The sequence below is a fragment of the Embiotoca jacksoni genome, unplaced genomic scaffold (genome assembly GCF_022577435.1).
Source record: "Embiotoca jacksoni isolate LCO1_2020_lvr unplaced genomic scaffold, fEmbJac1.0.p SCAF_1, whole genome shotgun sequence".
NCBI lineage: Eukaryota > Metazoa > Chordata > Actinopteri > Embiotocidae > Embiotoca > Embiotoca jacksoni.
Genome location: NW_027185229.1, coordinates 4,107,501 through 4,128,968, shown reverse-complemented (window position 1 = coordinate 4,128,968; position 21,468 = coordinate 4,107,501). Strand labels below are relative to the sequence as shown.

Below are 21,468 nucleotides of genomic sequence, written 5' to 3'. Positions count from 1 at the left end.
ATTGTTCGCCTTTCTCTCCCTTTATGCTAAATTCACAAGCAGCTGGAGTGGATAAAGCATTTTAATCATCCCCAACTGATTCCTGCATTTGCTCGAAACTCGCTTTCAAGTTGAGGCAAGGGTAAAGTTACGGTTGTGGTTGAAATTTGCTCGAGCGGTTGTGGCTGGTGGAGTGGGAATAGGTTTTTACCTCAGATCCTGAAATTCAGTTATGTGCATCGACCCTGCCCTGCACTTTTATTCAATATGTCATGGCCTAGTTTTTCAGAACTTACAGTTGATTTGATTTGTAAACCAATGGATGTCTCTCTTATTCAACCTGGTTTCACACCAGAGCGTGTAATAAAGCTATCAGTCCTCTAGAAGATGCCGTGTCAGTGTCATGTTTGAGAAAGATAAGGTAGCTTTCGTTTTAGCAACAAAAACCATGTTGTTAGGCTAAAAACAGGATCAGGGTTTGGGTGAAAAAGGGTACTTATACATAAGCAGCATTACTCAAAAGAACTCCACGTTAACTTTTGCTTTCTCATGACCCTGAACACTGCTCTTTCCTGGGTGAATGTCCTGTGCTTATTCCACCAATCCAACCCTGACTTCCTCCCTACGTGGACTCTTTGTACGCGGATGGATCAATGAGTTCCGTGACTGCTCCTGTTCATGCGAACGATGTGTAGCGCCGTAATGTGCATGGAGCAGGAGGAAGCTATATCCTCAATGAGTGATTGTCACAAATTTTGTCACTTGATCAAAATCATCACCCGAGTTATGCACGTGATTTTTTTTTTTCCACAGAATTTGTCTCCCTGCACCTTCTTTCTAATCCCCAATAATTTGCCACAAACTTTGATGTGTGCTCTCTGCTCAAGTTTCAGATGCAAAAGCACCTGTAACTTGGGTACTGATTTTCATCAAGCGTCGACTGGAGTACTTTGTCATGAAGGTTACAGCTTCTCTCTGCTCCGTGCACGTTAAGGTGCTGCGCGTCGTTCACACACTGGAGGAGCTGTCTCTGATCTAATCGATCCACCCTTGTACTTTGTCACATGACCTCCATCACATGACCTCCTTCTTTGACCCTGGTCTTACATGCGTGTACTTTTCACGCCCGGTCGAGGCAAAATGTGAAACTGTCACGGTATCCTCCAGTGGACTGCTAGGTGTATTACACTGTTTGCCACGATACCTAGCTGCTTTATTTTCCACGGTCAGAGGCAGATCAACCTCTCCTTTACTGCCTTTCATGTTGTTTGAGACACTGATGTCACTGATACAACTGATACAGGAGCAAATAACCCACCGAGAATCTGAGCCTCAACTCGGGCAGAGAAATGACCAGACTGACCCCAGATCAGCATATCAGATTGATCGAGAAATTCCTGCTGCGCTACAGGTACACACAGCCATTAAACCAAATGACTTTACTCTGTCTTAGAGTGAGATCTTTCAGGTGATTCATCAGTGATTCATTATCTAACGGATGCTCTCACAGCAGAGGGATGTAGCTCACTAGATTAATCTATCTGTCATCGTCTTATAAGGAAGATGTATGGTCATTGTTCAACAGAGCAGGGAGGAAGTAAGGGGGCGGGTTTGTATCAGCCTGGACATAGACATTTGTAATGAGAACATCACTCCAACCACATATTGGGAGTCAGTGGCTGTTGTGCTTCTTGCCCTATCAGAAGACGCTCGGAAGCAATCCTCCCATTTAGAGCGTTTCTCCTGAAGCGCTGCTTTAACTGCTGCAAAGAGCTTTTCCTTGTCCCGTTTTTCTCACACTGACTGACGTCAAAACACATATCAGATAGTCTGGGATACTTTTTTTTTTGAGGGCTCACACATGCAAATGGTCATCTATCCTCCGCCCAGGCTGTGTTCCACCCACTCTCACTGCACAGGCCTGCTGCTGCTGCCGCTTCCGTGAGACTGAAGCAGAAACAAACGTCTCAATCCTGCCAAGCTCTTGTGTGTATATACGTATTTGTGCAAAGTGTGCATGTGTGTGAGTGTGTGTTCCATGGAAGCCCACGGAGCTGTGGTTCCCTCAGTAGTCCTGCAGCGGCTGTAACTCGATACAGCACACACACATTTTTGTTGCTGATCCAAGCTTGTCTGCCTGCCACGATTTTGGTTTAGTTCAACTTGTTGTAAAACACTGCTGAGGACCGTTAAAGAGGAGAACATGTAATCAGCATCTAATGAACACAGTATGCTGTGTTGCGGAAGAGGATTATATGCCTTTTAATGAAGTTGATTTGTTGCTGTGGATTTGTTTTTTATTTAGCATTTTAATGGTTTTTAAATCATATTTCAGTGCCGAAAAGCAGAGCTGAAAATATCGTTTGAACACCAGCTAATCTCTACAACTCCGATCCAAATGTTGCATTATATATATATCTTTATTACTCTCTTTCTTTCTGTGTCTCTGCCCCCCCCGCCTGACTCCCATCTAGGAAGAAAAGATGTTGCTTTGTAGGAACTCGTTGGCAGAAGTTCCACTGACTCACACAGCTGCCCCCCAAAAGCTCTCCTCCCTCTGATTTACAGCCAGCAGTGGATTTCTACTTATTATTTACTCACACTTTTAGTTCATCTGTCTGTGTTTCTGCAGAGAAGCTTCAAACTCTTTAATCCTGATCTTTAGAAACATGTTGAGAAGATGGGACAAGGGACTTTGTGCAATTATTATGTGTTGATGGTGATGTTGTTTGGCTGGAACTGAAAAATACATCTTTTAAAGCAGATATTCAAAACTGTACCTACAATTTCAGCAAGCTCAAACCAGTTTTGTATTTTTGAAAGTTATGGCCTGCTTTCTCATTAAGTCATATGAAAGTAACTGTGTGTGAGTCTACATGTTGATGTCAAATGTGAATGTGTTGAGGAGTCATATGAACACATTTTATCCCAAATTAGGAGTTGGAATTTGTCTGTATTTGTGAGATAAAATCCAGCTCTATATGTGGTGTCTCTGTAAAACCGGTTACGCCTGAATCCCACTGGACACGCGTCCATCACGTTGTGCATATGATGCTGTTTTGTCCTATCCTATGCACGACTTCATACTCCCACGTCAGAGCTTCAGAGGCGTTTCGTAAGCCGGATTCAATTGAGTCCTGATTTTGGTCATTTCCCCCCAATTTTTGGGCAACTAGCGAGGGAGAGCAGGCCACGTTGTTTAATGGTTTCTTTTTTGTCTGTTTTGTGTTTATTGTTGTTATTTCCTACATTGTAGTGTAGCCTACAGTCAAAGTTAATACGGTTTTCTGTGTTTTAGTTGTTAAAAAAACATTCCATCTTACGTATTTACTGCTATTTTACTGCTATTTTATTGCTTTTCTATTGTTCTATTATTATCTTATTGCTTCTGTATGCTGCTGTCGCGAAAAAATTTCCCCTCGGGGATTAATAAAGTACCTAACCTAACCTAACCTAACCTAACCTAACCTAACCTAACCTAACCTAACCTAACCTAACCTAACCTATTTCATAACTATTTTATTTACAGTGCCTGCATCAGGAGGAGAACTCATTTCTGGTTGTACTTGAAAGACATTGATTCAATGGTTTGATCAGGAGTCTGCACAGAGTGTGTTTTAGTGTGAAAATGAACCGGATTCTCTTTCTGCCTGGTTCATCTGCACCTTTCTGCCTGGCTCATCTGCACCTTTCTGCCTGGTTCATCTGCACCTTTCTGTCTGGTTCATCTGCACCTTTCTGTCTGGTTCATCTGCTCAATGCACCTTAACGCAGCTTCCGTCTGGCTTTTGTCAAAAATAGCACTGAGCAGCTTCTGGGACGTTGCGAACATCCGCTGCGACACATCTGGTGGAATCAGAAGTATTGTCTAGAATGGCAGCGATCAGCTCGGGTGGCCTGAATGTGAATCCTGGTTATGATCTGTTGATGTGTGGTGTAAACCTAAACTGCTAAAAGATGGTCCTTAAAAACTATAACAATGAACCTAAAATGTATCCAACTAGAACTGTGCATAACTGTGTGCAGGCACAGAAACAGTTAATTATCTCTGAGAGGGAAAAGATTGAGCCTGGCGATTTAGGTGACATTGAAAACATAGCCCATTTTATGCTTCATTGCTCCTTATGAAGATTTAAGAACTGTACACTTCAGAGAAATGTCCTCCCTCTATGCTGATTTCTTCTGCTTGGATGATTATGAATGACTTAAATTGCATTTACAAAGAACTGGAGTTTGGAGTAGACAAAGTATTTGCTTCAAAATGTTAAAAGTTGTTGCTTTATATCTAATAATTGTGGGTTGTTTCACTGTTGCTTTTTGGTCTGTTCTGCCTCGTGGGCTGTGCACTTATGTGCATGACAAAAAAGTAATCAATCAATCAAATAATTAATGGTATTATAAGTATGATTAAGAACAAGTAATTTACACATTTCTGAATATACCTTTAAGACAAATGAATGTTTTAATCTGAGTTTCATGTGTACTTGAGCACAAAAGAGTTAATCTAAGGCCATTGTTTAAGAGCCGCTGGGTAAAAGAACAAAAGTAGAATTTTATTCCAGTTGGCTGCAGAGTGTAATAATCTTTTCTCTGTGTCCTGAAACTCACATCATCCACTGCCAAATGGTGCATTTGCAACAGAATCCTTGTTCAGGTTAATCACTAAATATTTTGCCAAAGTGCTGATGAAAGGCTCAAAATTGAATGCACAACAAAGGATGCGTGATAGCTGACATTGTAATCGGGGTCCCCGAAGAACACTAACAACAACCCTGACAGATGTAGCCACACATGAAGGTTACTTGGCTGTCGTCTCCTACAATAATCACATCAGAAAAGTATCAGGCGAATTGTACGAGTTCTATGTCTGTTGTGGCATCGCTTTGACCTATTATTAATAATAAATTGAGTATTTCCTTCTCTAGGTGTCTTTCTGACTTCAGTGGAGGAAGGGAGAGCTGTGTTTGGTGGGAGCCAAGGGCGAGTGGCTTGTCATGTCAGGGGTATTAATTTATGATTTCCATCCCAGCTTCTGACCTCATCACCTCCATTAGAATGCAGCCTTTGTAATTTCATGGTTAATATTCAATAGCCACTTGTCCCCTGTGTCTGCTTTGTGCATGTAAAATGGGGGGGAGGGGGTGGATCATTTTTGATTTGTTCAGTTTGTGTATGTGTTTGTGCATGTGTGTGTTCATGGAAAAGGAAATGAGGGTCGACTGCAGAATGGCTTTTTTGCAAAGCACTTGCAGATGTCCAGAGATGTCCTCTGTGTCTCTGCTCTCACTAAAGAGCTTGAATTACCTCTCTTCTACACACACTTTTCTCTTCTCTGTTTCCCAGACACACACACACACACACACACACACACACACACACACACACACACACACACACACACACACACACACACACACACACACACACACACATAATGTACAGAAGCTGACCTTATTATAGGCACTTGCCTTGGGGCCAAACTCTGAGCTTCTTATCAATGAACTCCGCACACAGTCTGCAAGAAACAGAGGCTGGACTGTGTCTCTCACACAATGGACAGCACACACAAAAAGGACTGAAGACAGGAGCTAACATACAGAACAGCCACTGACCATGAGAGATGCAATAAAGACAGAATTAAAAGAGAGGAAAGATAAAGACAGAAGAGGAAAATTTAAAACGACAGAAGTGGCCTGTATTTCTCCACTCATTGATGTATTGGCCTGAATATACATTCCTGCTGAACAACTTTGGCAAACTTTAAAAAAAAAAACACACATTAAAGAGCTCAGTTCTGCATGAGCCCCACTGTTGCTCTGTTTTCTCTCTGCTGAGAGCTTGAAGACAGCTAAGCTGCTGGGGTTAGGCCGATGCTGAATCTGCTGACGCTAAAAGATGATTGTGACAATGTGGTAATGGACGAATACAAAACCACAGCAGGGAGAAGGACATTGTCAGAAATGGAAGAACACTACCCGACTATATGGATCTGCCACTAATGGCTGCTTCAGCAACACTCACTCTTTTTCTGTGTTAAATTTTATGTTCTTTAGTCAACTGTTTTTGAATGACATTCAGCACTCCTACATCCCATAGTTAAAATATCACAGTTATCGATACTTAAAACATTTGTAAGCATTTTTAAAACATGTTATTTTGTCGTAATGGGTTATTGAGTGTAAACGGATAGGAAAAGTGCCAATTTTATTGATTTGAAGTTAAACTTAGAAATGACCTGCACTTTAGGGGTTCTGAATACTTTGAAGCAGCTGCAGGTGTCTCAATGCTGTCTGACCTGCATCTTGAATTTTGGTATTTCAACACTGTCCAGGTGATGAACAAACAATGCTATTATGTTAATAAAGTCATATCATAGCATTCCCAAATAGAACTTTATTTGTTATAGGTTAGACCAGTGATTCCCAAACTGTGGTAAGTGTACCCCTGCTGGTACGCGAGTTGCTGAAAGGCCTAACAACTGCACTCCAACTGACCCAAGTCCAAAAATGTTCATTTCACTACACACAACATATTGAAGACACATTACAATTTAGTAAACATTTTTAGTTAATAATTTTGATCTTTGATACTTAGCCCCATTCCACACAGTGTAAGGCTAACGTTAGCTTCTTGCAGTTGGATTCTGATTCATCACCTGTTGATTTTAGCAGGTGGAAAGAGTGAAATTATAAAATGGCTACAGTCTGAGTCGCCTAAATTGCGCCTCTTGCAGCAAAATATGTAAATATGATTTTAACAGTGACCTTAGGTTGGTGTTAGCCTACCTGATGCTATTCCACGGTTAAACTAGTGGATTCTTTTTTTTATCTGAAGTGGGAAGTTTATGTAGCCGTAATGTATGTTTTTATGGAAATAAAGAGTGAATGGTACATGTCGCTTGGATTTCACATTGTTTATTCAGTATTGAACAAAGAGATGTTAATGCGACTTTCAGGGCAGCAACTCAAACTGACATTAAATGGGGGTAGTGTAAACAAAATGACATTATAGTGGACTACAGTCTAGTAACAATTCAGCTGGGCGAGAATAACTTTCAGACTATTAGCAGAGGTGAGCAGCCCTTTAAATCAATATTCAAATTTCATCACATATCAGCAAAATAAATTGATTAAAGTCAACAGACATTTCTGTGGTCAATGTATTTCTAACAAAAACACAATAATAATACCGAATATGGAAATCACTGCAAGTAAACTCAGTATTACTGTTCCAGCTTGGCTGAATTTTCACGAAATATTTGGTAATGAGATGATGACCTTCTTGGCTCATAAACAACACCAGATCCACGTCTTAAAATCATTTATAAAATCCAGAAATTTATCAAAGTGCAAGACCAGAGGTCATATTGGAACTTTCTACACCCAGACAGTGTTCTTCATCACCAGACCAACAGTGTTTTCTATCCCTCCAGACTGCATCCGTTTCCCGAGAACTGTGAAGCAGTTTAAAAATGAAGTAGTATTTAATGACTGAGCCATAAAAAAAAATATTCAAACACTCTTAAATTAAATTGGCTTAGTCTTTTTTTTTTTTTTAATTTTTTTTTAACCCAGATCTTATTAAAATGTTGCTTCACTTGATTTATTTTGTGTAACCTAGCTTTAGTGCTGTCACACACTCTGCTGCTGAGACTTCTTTTTTTTACCTCCTCAGCAGCCTTTAAGCTACTTCAGGAAAACAGGAAGTCACAAGATGGTCTGACATGTTCATGTAATCTACTACTAAAAAGAGAGTAACATAGCCATACTTTTTATTACAGGTAAATGTCTCTAGCGACAGATGTGCAGGGAGATTATGTAAAATAAAATCAGTTAAGCACAACAAAGCAAGTTCACACGTAAGACTGTCTGTGAGATTTAAATTTATGAAACTGATTTTATCATGGTTTTGAAGGCCTGAAAGTTTGTTTCTTTGGTTTGAGTTTGAGCTGCAGCAGAGTGACGAGTCTTGAAACTCGAGCTACAATGCGGTTGTGTATTATGTACAGTCATAAATGATAGAAAAAGGCATGTCAGTGGGTTTGGTTAAAATACAATGATTCTATTGTTTTAGGAATAAAATAAGACAGTAGGAAACATGATGATATATATTCATATTCTTACTTGCCTTGACCAAGTAACTAGAATGATAGAAAGGTAAACTGCAGAATTTTACACTGCTGTTTGTACCACTGTTGTTTGGCAGAGGAAACCAGTTATGACAATGTTAGATCTTCGGTTCATTAGCTTTGCTCATGTATAAACCCTAATACAGTGGTGCAAAACTTTATTTTATATTATTTGTCCTGTCTTTTTAACAAAGAAAGATGTTGTTGGTTTCAAGCACATACTTGCAGACACCAGAGAAATGTATCACAATGTACTCGTAGTCTTTTTCTGACGACGTTGGTCTGGTGACAGAGAGCAGGTCCCTTGGTGAAGCACTGTTGCAATCTGCACATTTTGTATGTTTTTTTTTTTGGTAATACAAGCACAAAATATGATCACTTCTATACATATTATTACACTGGATAATCAGTTCTCCCTTCATAAATCTCTCTCCACTTAAATTGCATTGTTTTCCAGGACTTTCCAGGATTTTGTCTCAGTTGAGTTTTGAACGTGTTCCCAGAATATGAAACACATCCACTCTGATAAAAGCAGACATGAGGAGTCATGAGATCTTCTCAAGTTGCATTAGTTGAATTTCTTGCATTGCATTAAAATACAACTTTCATTTTCTGCCTTGGAGTTATCAAGTTGATCCCAACCGTAGTGTATTTCAATCCTCACTGTTCCATTTCAACCCTCAAAATAGGGTTTAATCGAACACAGCCACATTAGCATACTGTAGCACATTAGCACTTCTATGTACAAGTAATTATAGGTCTAGAAACTAAGGTCCAGTAAGAGCAAAGTCTTTAGTATTTCCAGGAGGAATTCTCTAACAGTATTTCATCAGAGAGGAGAGAGATTTGTATCAAGTCATTTTAAAATGCACAACAGATCTAGGTGACATCTCAAGAGGTATTGGGTTGGAGAAGGTATGCGCCAGAGCGTATGAGAGTGCAGGCGTGTTATCAAAAGTGTACCATTCATACGACAAGCAGATGGATCTAACTTAGCATAATGTCATGAGATTTTCACTCAAGGAATTAAATTAGCTGTTGAGCAATGTCTGCTTTACAGAGAGCAAAACCCGATAACACAGAAATGTGATTTTCACATTACAGGAGAAATGCAAATATCTTAACTAAAATCTACAAAACAAGGATTAATAGAGATTTGGTAAAAGGCGAGGAAACCTACTTGAAAATTCAGGCCTTAAGCTAAGCCGAGGCCATTTGTTCACATAGCGAGAACGACAGAGAAAAATGAAATGTATTAAGAAGCAGATGATGCATTCCAGTCCTTTCGCAGATGAGCAGGAATTTACTGAATACAGTCAAAACCCCTCAAATAAAATGTCAAAGTAAACAAGATGTGGAACATTAAATTAAACCTTTGATTAGGAATATTCTCCCTTCACATGTTAAGAGTCAGAATGTGTCCACTGCAGATGCTTTCAACCACTCATTTAGTCGGACCATCTCCAGGCGGATCCATGACACTCTCATGACTCGTCTCTTAATCAGTCTCTGAGAGAGGAGAGATGCATATTAACCAGAGAGATCTGTCAGTAATATTGCCACAAGCCACCATTCATGTTTTCTCAATTTAGTACAATGTAAAAAGGACAAAGACAGCGGTGGATTCAACATCTCCCACTTGGACTGTGTGTGTGTGTGTGTGTGTGTGTGTGTGTGTGTGTGTGTGTGTGTGTGTGTGTGTGTGTGTGTGTGTCACAAAGGTCACTGTAAGCAATCAAACTAGAAGACTTTAACCTTGCCAAGGACAGGAGGACGGACTACGTTTCTACTGAGATCTGAGTGTCCATTTTCCCATTATGGTGCTGCTGTTATCTACCGAAACAGTAAAATCCGGTTAAATGGAGCCATTTTCTCATTTGCCTTTGGAGGTCATTTTTCATGCTCGGAGAACTCCAGCCATTCAGACGGCACAAGAGGCTCCATTGTAATCATAGCTTGTTCGGTGAGGGTCCACTGGCCCAGTCTGTACAGCCCGGCAGACACTCCACCGCTGGAATTCACTGTGCACCGTTCACCCAGCTGTGTAGCAGGGAACCAACAGCAAAGACAAAACAAAGAAGGTTACTGTCCCATTGTGTGATCAATACAGGAAGTAGGAACTCACCAACTGACCGCTCTCAGCATTAGGTCACATCTTTTACTTGGCAAACCCTGTAGGAAACATTGTAGGAAACCTTGGACATATTGCGGAGCCAGCTAGGCCAGCCAATATAGTGTGAACTACAATGCTCAGGCAACAAAGACTGGGTGGAGCACTTCGTAGCTCTGATAAGAAGCTGGTTGAAGTTGTTCCAGGGCTCGTGGAAATGCATCACAGACGACGGCGCTGAGCCTCAGGAGGAGAAGCACAGGCTGCAGCACTCCATGCAGATCTCCAGGCAGTCCGCAGACTCACAGCAGGCATCAATGATGCCACAGTCCATGTCGCAGGGGAGGTCGCAGTCGCCACACTCCTCCGACGCGCAGCAGCAGCAGAAACACGAGTCGTCCCCTGCGCAGGAGCCGCAGGTGGCGCAGTCCAGCACGATGTTGCACAGAGTCAGGAACTCACAAAAGAGGCAGGCCAGAATACAGTGAACGCAGCAGTCTGGGGGGAAAGAGACAGTCTTAATATTCACCTCTTACAATTCTTTCTTTACATGCTTAATTTGTTTTCTGAACTTATTGGAATTAAATTAAACTAAAAATAATGCCAAAGTCCTCATTGCATTAGTCCACTGATTTATGACATGTTGAATATATAAGGAGTAAGAAATAAATCTTCCAGTCTCACTGAATCTTCTCTGGTAATAAGGCCAATAGGTGTCTTCACTCCTTCTGCCTGCCATTCTCCTCTTTGGGTTAGGGTTAGGGTAAAAAATGACATTAGGGTGAATGGTTTCATGCAGTGTAGAGGGTGAGAGCGTAACTGGCGTTGTTTACTGCAGTTACAATTGCCATGACCTCCAAACACCTCGCATGCAAGTTCAAACACTGCAATTTACAGATGTTCCCTAAACGCCTGACGTGCTTTTAGTAGATGATAGCTGGCCAGCTTCACACAGAGAAGCCTCCAGTTACTGCAGCGAACGTAACTCAGACAGGTGTGTGGCAAAAAAATAGTTTGAAAAGACTGAAAAAAGGCTTTGTATGTTCGATACACTTACCCAGAGTTATTTTATCTATGTGGGTGAGTCACCCAAGTAGAAGCTGTGTACGGTAAAGGTTGTCGCTCACTGACTCTAATGAGATGAAGTCCTGTCTAAATGTAGTAAAAGTTAGGGTTTCAAAGTCTGGTACCAAATGAACCGGTATTTTTCAAAAGTAAATAGTACTGAAGCAATTTGGTCGTTATCAAAGTTTAATTCCCAGCTGTAGATGTGACATCATGTTATTTTAATTCTACTACTTCAAAGTAGAGAAATGAAAAGGCAGTTTCCTTAACCCACAGTTACCTTGAGTGTAAAAGTCAGGGAGACTCAGGGAACGACAGGGTTAATAAATTAGAATATTTTCCAGCCTGATGAATTTCTCAGTTGGTTTTGATCAGTCAATTTTTTGCCAGCCTTTACAGCCGGTATAAAGATTTATTAGTGTAATTTACATTGTGGCTAAAAAGCACTGAGCTTAAAGTCAGTCAATTACCTCTTTTTTTGTTGACTTTTTAAATTCACTGGGTCAGAAAAAATACACCAGCGGGAAGTAGAATTCTGATCCTCTACTCTTACCAGACAATTGAAACCTTGCTATCTATCCCTCCTGCTCCAGTCTCTCTGTCAGTGTCTGTATCTCACCGTCCTGTGCTTCTGTGGGGATCTGGGAGCTGTTGCTCTTGGAGCTGCTCTTGCTTCTCTTGCTGCTCTGGGAGGTGATGGAAGGGTTGGACTGCAATTTCTTGGTGTGTCTGGGTCCCGCCGAAGAGGACGAGGAGGTGGATGAGCCGCCTCTCGGGAGGGAGCCCAGCTTAGGATGCCTGTGAGGGCCCCCGTTCCTGACCCCGTCGGACTGGAGTGTGTGTGTGTGAGGTGTGTGCGTGTGGTGTGAACAGTGCGTATGAGGGGAGTGTGTGTGCCCGTGGTTCTTTGTTCCGTTGCGTAGCTGGCTGCTGGGCTGAGACCGGCATGGCTGAGTGCGTTGGATGGGCGTGGATCTGGCTGCTGGTTGAGCTGGGGACCAACAAAATAACCTCAATTAACAATAGGCAATAAACTCTTTTTAAATCAATACTGATAGAAATCTGTTCAGTGGTGTCCAGCAGAGGGATTAATCATGTACCTAATGAATACAGCAATTAATTGTTTACATGATTAATCCCTCTGCTGGACAAACATTTTAAGGTCAAAATGTTTTCAGTGGTCAGCGTGATATGAGATGAAGACAAGCAGCAAAACCTCACGTGAAAAAAACAGGAAACAATTGATATTCTTGCTTGATAGGAACATAAAAGTTGAATCAATTGTCAGAATTTCTAAAGATGAATTCAATTCAGCACTAGTTGCATTTTGCCATAATGCTTAGCTGAACATTATTTTTGTTATAGTCCTGGAAAAAAGGAAATACATCTTTAAGATGAGTTGCTGCCATTTCAAACAAAAACATTTTGAGGGACTGATATGAAGTTATCGAGCATTTACGAGGTGCAAAAATAAAGTTCTGAGACAGTTCCTGCTGAAGAGATTCAGTCCTGTGTATACGTAGCATTGTGGTAGATGTCCAACGTAGGCTGCTGTGCTTGAACGGCGCATCACACAGTAATGTGCATGGAGCAGGTGCGAGGAGAAACTTTCATGAATCAGCACTCACAGTTATGTCGCTTGATCCACAGCAGCGCCGATGTTACAGGTGTTTTTGTGACCACTTCATGTGCATTTGTGATTTCACCATGGACCCGATACTTGAGCAGTGACATGAAATTTAGTGCCAAACTATGTGGAGGCAATGGAGACTCTTTTAAAAAGCCTACAGCAATGAAGACGAGCTACAAGAGGTGTTTTGAGGGCGATTCACGTTTCAGAGGGGCAGAACTTTATTGTCCGAGACCAAAAGAGGAACTTCAGGTAAGGAGCGCAACCAGGTGGGTTTTGGGTTGGGTTCTCCAACATGACAATGCGTCCACTCACAGTTGGTTGAAAATACATTACTTTATTGCCCGCAACAATACAATCGTCGCACCATGTCCTGCAACGTCATTCTGTTGCCATTTTGACACTCCGAAGGAGATCCAGTGTGAGTCGGAGATGGTGCTGGACACCGGGGGAGGATTCCAGGCGTGGCTTAGAGCAATGCATCACTGCACACGGGTACTACTTTGAAGGGAATAGAGGCCAGATTTAAATCCTTTACGGTTTGTTGTTACAGGCATAGTCCCCGAACTTTTTAATTGCACCTTGTATACAAATTATATTACTGGGATGGAAATATTTATACTGCATGTGGGCAACTGCATACGTGAGCACTTTCACAGACTTCTGTGTATAATGCACCTGCTCTGTTTGTCGCTTTGAGGCATTACTGACGCTTCTCTTAGTGTGTGTGCTGCTGTAGTGTCGTGGAGAGAGAGAGTCCAATTACAAAGCCCACCCCGAAGGCAGTGGCTCATGGGAAGAGCCGAGCTGACCCCTGATCCTACTTGTCTAGACTCTTACACAACTAGAAAGAAACTGCAGGGGAAGAAAAAGAGGATAAATGAAAAGAGTGTGTGACAGGAAGAGAGGAGGATTTTTGAAAAAAATAAAAAATTCTACCAATGCAGTTTTCATACAACAGATTCAGTATCTACTAACACTACAAACACTTGAACACGTACAGATGTGTTCACCTTGGCTCAATACACTTGGTATATTTGACCTCCAAGTGCTATCGAGTACTGACAACTCAGCTAGAGAGGAGGGGGTAGAAAGGCTCACCTTCACTGCCAAGCCAAACACACACCCTGCAAATAAGAATAAAATGGAAGCCTGGCTTTTCTATATTATGCTAGTACTTAATACCATCCTATTGAGGCCCTAAATTTTAGTGTGACTTGAAAGCATATGGCGTGGAGAGGTGTGGTGAGGCTTCACAAGGCAGAGTAGAGTTCAACGGACCCACAAAAAGAAGTCAAAGCAGAAACTCTGTACCACACACACACACACACACACACACATGTACATACATATGTAGGTACATACATAGAGCTTCACTGAGAGGCAAACAGAGTGTGGTCCTGAAACACGGCAGGCAATAAAAAAAAAAAGTACGTCCGATAACCACTCGGAGACAGATAGCCCAACCAAGCATGTTTTGATTGGCTGATGGCCGCGGTCACACAACCAATCCAGTGTTATTAAAGATTCTTTCATTCAGCGTTTTCTAGCTTTGCTCCAGATGTTTGGCAGGCTGCGGAGCCAGTGTAGATGTGCACGCATGTGCTGGGCTAGTGAGAAGAAGAAGCCATACTTTCTTCTCTAAAGTATGTCAAAAGTCTAAACCTGCTGCTGCCCCATATTAAGTCTTTAACTTGTCAAAGTCCATCTCTTTCCTTTCTGTGTTCTCCCTGTCTCCCTTTCAGTCTCTTCCTTTTTTACCTTATTTTAGCACCCTGAGCTGGCCACGATGTAGGTCGGTAAGAGAAGAGGTACATTTGAGAAATGGGAGGGATGCTGTGTAGTTTTTCACTTTAGTTTTCTATTGTGCTCTGGGGAATTTTGAGTTGTTGAGAAATTCCTGCTTCTTAGTGTGTGTGTGTGTGTGTGTGTGTGGGTTTGTGTGCGTGTACACTGTACATAATCAGATCTGGCAGACAGATAGACATGAGAGAGAGAGAGAGAGAGAGAGAGAGAGAGAGAGAGAGAGAGAGACAGGGAGACAGGGAGACAGAGACAGGGAGACAGGGAGTGAGCACTGTCTCCAAACAGAACTCACACACAAATATATGCATAGAAGCAACACGCACGGACACACACACAGAGAAGAAAAACACAAGGTCCCTTTGTCTGCGATCAGGAAAGTAAGGGAGAAAGATGGGGTGAGAGAGCAAGAGAAGAGAGTTGAATTAAAGCATGGCTGCTTGTGCATTTTTTTTGGAGCGGGACGATGCATGGGTGTGACTCAAACACAGTGACTCAGCAGAGGGAGCTAGTTAAAAATAACAGCAAATAAAGAGCCAAATGACTGTGGGATCAACATGATGAGGCTGGGAAACCGCAGTGTGTGTGTGTGTGTGTGTGTGTGTGTGGTGCTAACACAGCACTGTTGGCCACTTGGGGTCCTGCAACCTGGAGTATTATGTGTATGTGTGTGTGTGTGTGTGTGTGTGTACGTGTACGGTATGTCTGTGCAGATGTGATTAGCCAGCCAGCGAGTACGAGTGAGTCACCATCATTTGAATTCAACACTGCCATTCACCCCCCCCCCCTCCCTCTTCCTCCTCTCCTGGCGGTTCTCAGCTACCCTGTACTTACACACCTCCCTCCTCTGCCAGAGAATAGCTCTCTCTCTACTTATCCTCCGCTGGAATGAGTCAACAGAACGACTGTGAGTTCTGTCTGTTTCTGTTCCAGCCGCTTCGTCCGACTGTCTCCTCTGCAGCTTGTTTATGTTCGAGTGATGAACTACAGTATAGACAGTAAAACCATGAAATTTCAGATAAGTGTATTTTCTAATTAGACCACTTTTGCATCCTGAATAAAACTTAATCCCCGAACAACACAGGAACAAACGATGGACAGACGTTGTGTTGACCCACAAATCTGACTCTCAACTAAATACGCACAAATAAACATAAACTCTTTTAAATTATGAAACACAATGGAGAATCTCGGTATTTGGGTGTCCATCCAAATATTTTCTGCTAATTATGATTGCTAAATTCTGAATACAAACTGTAAATTTCGATTGTTTTCAGTGTAAATTATTTCCGATTAAGCACGTGTGTAATTTACAGTAATTATAAAAAGACCAAATGAATTGGGCTGAGCTTAACTGACACAAAAATAGTTCAATTTCCCAACAATTGAGTAACATTTCAAAACCCCCTTAAACCATTCTAAAATGCCTGTAATTTGCCCCTGATCTCATATTACCAACTGACTCTCCTCTGGGCTTTTGTTGCACAGTTGCATTGTCTGTAACTGCAGGCCAAAGTGCAGTGTCAGGTACTAAAACTGTGGAAATTGGAAAATGATAAGCTGCTGCTGTAAAAAAGCTATTTAAAGCCATTTTCAATGAGACTTCCTCACTTTTGTGGCTGCTATACAGTTTTCTATCCAACATCACAGTGTTAATGAGGATTGTTTAGTTGCACCCAATTTGAAAAATCGTGAAAGCAGAGTTCAGTCAGAAACACAAGACTGGTGAATCATAATGAGGTGTTAGTAGGATAAAACAGTGACTCAGTTTTGTCTGAAAGGTTCAAATCCTCAAGTCTCATAACCTTTGCAAATAAATTTCCTGAAAATATACGAATACCAGCAGACAAATGAACTCATCATGTGTATGTGAGAATTTAACATCATCCACAACGATATACTCGCTGCTAGTACGGTTGTTTGTGTGGATGAACCCTAATAAAACTGATGGATTACTCACAGTCATGTTGCTACTGTGTGTGTTTGAGCTATTTGTTAATCTAGCCCGCCTGCAAAAACTTTATTTCTAAAAGAGAAGTTATAAACTGTTTTCCATCTTCATACTTATAGAACAGTCAATCAGATGTGAGCACAATGTCACAATACAAAGTACAATAGCTAGTATGTAAAATAGCACAGCTCATGCCTAGTTTTTTCTTCTTCTCTGTCATAATGACAGGGTTTTATAATAACACCCTCAGAATACAAAAATATCAGCGAATCACATCATTAGCATTTCGTGCTAATCATCGAGATATTCCACACCATCTGTAAAGCATTTACATACAAAAGCCCACATGGGATCAAACAATCTCAGCACTCAGAAAGTTGACTGATTGCAAGTTGACTGTTGTGTCTCCACATGTTTGCAGCAGAGCCTTCCTTATACCAGATAGAAAAACACAGCTGTGCATGGGTATTAGTCTTTTGTATTTTGTTTTGTAAATTGCCAAGTACAGTTTCTTTGTTTTAGTGTTAGAATGAAAACACAAAATATGACAATAGCTCACGCAAAAGAACAAGAACAACCTGGTTTTGACATGCAGGAACTCTACTTATTCACGTCAACACACACAAAGCAACTTCATTTCTCTTTTGTTGCAATATTTGACCCATTTGTGTGAGCTTCACTGAGGTAGAGGGTAAGGCCCGTATTTTCAAGTAATGACAGCGAATATTCACGAACGTGATACGAAGCAAAACTGATCACTTCATCTATACATGACCCCTGTGACATCACTGCCCCCAAGGCCGGACTTTCCAATACTCAGCTCTGTGTCATGTTTTCTAACTAACAATAAATCTCGAATATGTGTGTGTGTGTGTGTGTGTGTGTGTGTGTGTGTGTGTGTGTGTGTGTGTGTGTGTGTGTGTGTGTGTGTGTGTGTGTGTGTGTGTGTGTGTGTGTGTGTGTGTTAGAATGTGACACACAAAGATAGCAAATTCAGAGGAGGACAGAGAGAAGAAAGGCAGAGAGAGAAGGTGAGAGAGAGTTCAGTCCAGGCAACAGAGATGGTAAACAACTTCATCCCAGTGACTGGTCTCTAATTAAAAGCAATGTCAAAGTCCTGCTAGATTCCCCGACAACAACACACTCCACCCGTTTGATGACAAGATAATAACAAACAGCTCCGCTCAGCATTTCCCTGACACACACTTTCATGCTCTCATTTGTGCACGCAAAGAAAGAGTTGAGCTCTTTCTCATTCACATTCATCTAGTGGAAATATTTCAAACTGATAAAAATAAACAAAGTATTATATGTGCTAGTAAACGCTACTGTGATACTGTCAGTAATTAAATACATGTGTTGTTGTTTCCAGTCCAAACGTGTGCAAGCGGTTAAACATCTGTGAACATGTGTATCCTGCTGTGACCGTGACGTCAAAGCCAGAACTGTTTTCATGACATCACTGACTTAAGTCTGTGTGTGTGTGTGTGTGTGTGTGTGTGTGTGTGTGTGTGTGTGTGTGTGTGTGTGTGTGTGTGTGTGTGTGTGTGTGTGTGTGTGTGTGTTTGACTCAAATTACAACACACACTCACGTATGTTCGCACATTGTTCTCAGACAGCTTGTCATAGGCCCAGGGCCAGACACATACTGCAGCTGTGATGTCATCACTGGGAGACAGAACATATGAGGCTGAGGCATTTTCTGTTTTTGCTTCTGTTTCCTCACTCTCTCACTCCCAAACATGCTCACACACACATGGTCACACACACACACACACACACACACACACACACACACACACACACACACACACACACACACATTGACAGATGTCACACAGCCATGATTTCACCACAGACCTGAGTCACAGCTTTTTTATAACATGTACACGCTCATTACAAAGCCAGATACACAGATGATTGATTGATCGGTTGTGGATGACAAAGACCATATTTAAACTGCTGTCGTGATGATAGTGGCCCTTGAGGTTCTCAGAAAACACACAAACCTAAATTGAAAAAATAGGCAGGTACTAGAGTCAACCAGACAGGCGTATAATTATGCAGAGCAGCATAAGCTGTCAGTGTTCACCTGAGAAAGGGATAAAGTTTAGAAACTGTTTGGTTTGCGGTTCAACTCCTGGAAACACACGTGTGATTGTATAAGTTGTAGAAGGGAGCTATGGGTGAAGGGAGGAGGTACATGAAGGCAAAAACCAAAGCCAATGAAGAGCGGTGTGCATGGCGGTACATTTTTTTCAAGCCTACTGTAGTTGCATAACTCTCCCTGCGCGGCATATGGAGCTGGTGGGTTTCATTGGTTTTACTGGGTTGTAAAATAAAGTAGAGCGAGAGAGAGAGAGAGAGAGAGAGAGAGAGAGAGAGAGAGTGAGAGAGAGTGGCCAAAAAAAACTTGGATCTAAACTTCTCACTCTTGCATCTTTGGTCTGAAAATAGCAGACGGGACAGGTAGAGGCGAAAAACGCAGTCGGAGACAGCAAACGTTCACACACCTACTCAGTTAAAAACACACTGCATTCACCTACTTATCCGTTTCCTGCCTGACACCATGGTTACTCAGTTACCGCAAACTAGCTATTATGATGGAGCAGGTTTGTGTGTTCATGCATGTCACAATGGCTGGAGCTGGATTCCAGGAAAAATGCTCGTAGTTTTCGAGCACATGTTCAGATGTCAGCTCGCTCAACCCTCTTCTCACCTCTAAATACCTCCTTTCATTCATCACTCATTCACTTACACCATCCCTCCTTTTCTTCCAAAGACAGGAAGGACAGATTTAGACCACTGCAGAGTATACTTCTTTTTTTTTTATCTGTGCTTTTAGGTCAGCGACTAAGCATCTAGACACCTCAGCTAGAACGTTGTGGGTGTATTGTTGAGTATGGTCTTTTAAATTTATAAATGACATGAAAACCAGTTTTAGAATTACATTAAGATTCTTATTTCAAAGTGAAGTGAAAGAAGGAACAATAAATGTGGTGGGGTAATAGCGCAGCGCTTGCGTAGCCTTTGGCTTTAAGACAGCGTTGGAGCGACTGCATATCAAGGAGAGTGAAAGACAGTCTGTTTCTGGGTGAGACATTACTGCAGTCCTCAGGATGGTTGGTGATATGACTCAGGAAAGAGAACTTCTAGGTGTTTCTGTCCTCATCAGAAAGTTGAGATAACTAGTGTAATGTCTGGACAGCTGGGAATTTTGGGAAGTATGTTTTAGATTTTGAGAGCTGAGCGTAAATAAAGTACGCAAGAGATGTCATGAGAACAAGAAGAAAGTCGGTACCAAGATTTTGAAAGCGTGACAGTACTTGTTTTCTGTGGTACCAACCGAATGGAAGTTAACAACATGTGAAATAGTGTTGACAAGTGCAGCTGCAGCAACAGGTCCACTGTGACAAACCCAGAAGTCGTGTATGGAGATGTATTGAATATAGACGACCAAAAGCAAGAATGTGACCGATGTCAGCGAGCATTTCAGACAAAAAGAGGAAACACTTCAAACTTATCTAAGCAACTTAAAGAAGGACATCCAGATGGGTACACAGTATTCAAGTTTAAAGAGTTTCAGTTATTAATTTGATATTAACATGTCGTCAGTCACAATGTTCACATCCTGAAATGTTGCTGTTATTGTTTGTGGACTGTCACAGCTGTTTATGTTGCAGCAATCTCCACATAAATTTGTTCACGGAGGATAACATTATCTTGTGTAGGCTAATATAGTGATGTAGAAAAAAGAAAGAAGTAAAAAAACCAATACAAAACAAAAATAAGTCATTTAAAATCCCATTGACGTTTGTAATAATACAAATGACTAAAATCCCCCATGGACAGCATGTTGAGTGGTGTATGTCTAGGACATGTGTGTATGTCCCAGACATACACATAAGACAATAGATTTTTCCAGAATAATGTAATATGGTTGTTTACCTTAAGATCCCCCCAGAGATGTTTTATCATGTATGTAAAATTATAATTAGTGTCTTATATGTTTATACCACTAAATATTTCAATTATCTTGTAAAACTCCTTAAAATGACATCAACACTCTCTCCCTCGTTAAAAAAAAAATCCTGAAAGTATGAATATGCAAAATATGCTCAAATTTAACTGCTGGAAACAAGATACGTTATACGTCACTGCAAAGTTCGTTCTCAGTGTATGAGCACTGAAGGTTTCAGATTTCCCCATGACACTTGCAAAAGTCAAACTGGACCAGGACCAGCTTTCAAACTATTTATGATTTCACAAATTCACTTTGAAGACCTACTGCTTAATATTATATTTTCACTGAGCAGAGAGAACCTTTACCCCCTTTGGCAGATCAATGAGAAAACGGTCTGTAAACTCTACACAGTGAAGCTTAAACAGTCAACTGTAGGAACAAGAAGACAAACTCATTTTTTGATAGAGGTGGATTTCAATATTTCTGTTCTCAGGACCCTTTAAATAACATCATGACAAGCTTGACAGTGAGGCTAGTTCAATGGCAAGCGATGGTAGGAAGGTGCTCCAGGTGAATTTGCCTCCTATTGAAACTTTACATTGACTTTGGATGCAATTGTGTCACCTCTAAAATTGGTGTTCAGTCTAACCACAAGAGCATTTCTGCTAGAATCTACAGAGACCAAAATGTTGGAAATAAAGTACCCTGAGGTGGGGTTTTCTGTGAGTGACTCAAGTGACTCACATTCTACAGCTTTGGTGTGTAATTCATAAAGAAGTGCAAACTAATGATAGCATGCGACCTGTGCTATTAACAGCAACTGGTAGAGTTTCAAGGA

General features: G+C 41.3%; 1 protein-coding gene across 1 annotated transcript in view; it reads right to left on the bottom strand.

Moving 5' to 3' along the window:
• Positions 1-6,885: 6,885 nt before the first annotated feature.
• mdfi (MyoD family inhibitor) overlaps positions 6,886-21,468 on the bottom strand; it is a 27,290-nt gene continuing 12,707 nt past the window's right edge. Inside the window, exons 4-5 of the mRNA XM_069156953.1 lie at positions 11,902-12,273; positions 6,886-10,715 (exon numbers count right to left, since the gene is read on the bottom strand). Of these exons, the coding sequence (XP_069013054.1) occupies positions 10,462-10,715; positions 11,902-12,273 (626 nt within the window). The 3' untranslated portion in view covers positions 6,886-10,461. The remainder of the gene's footprint in view (positions 10,716-11,901; positions 12,274-21,468) is intronic.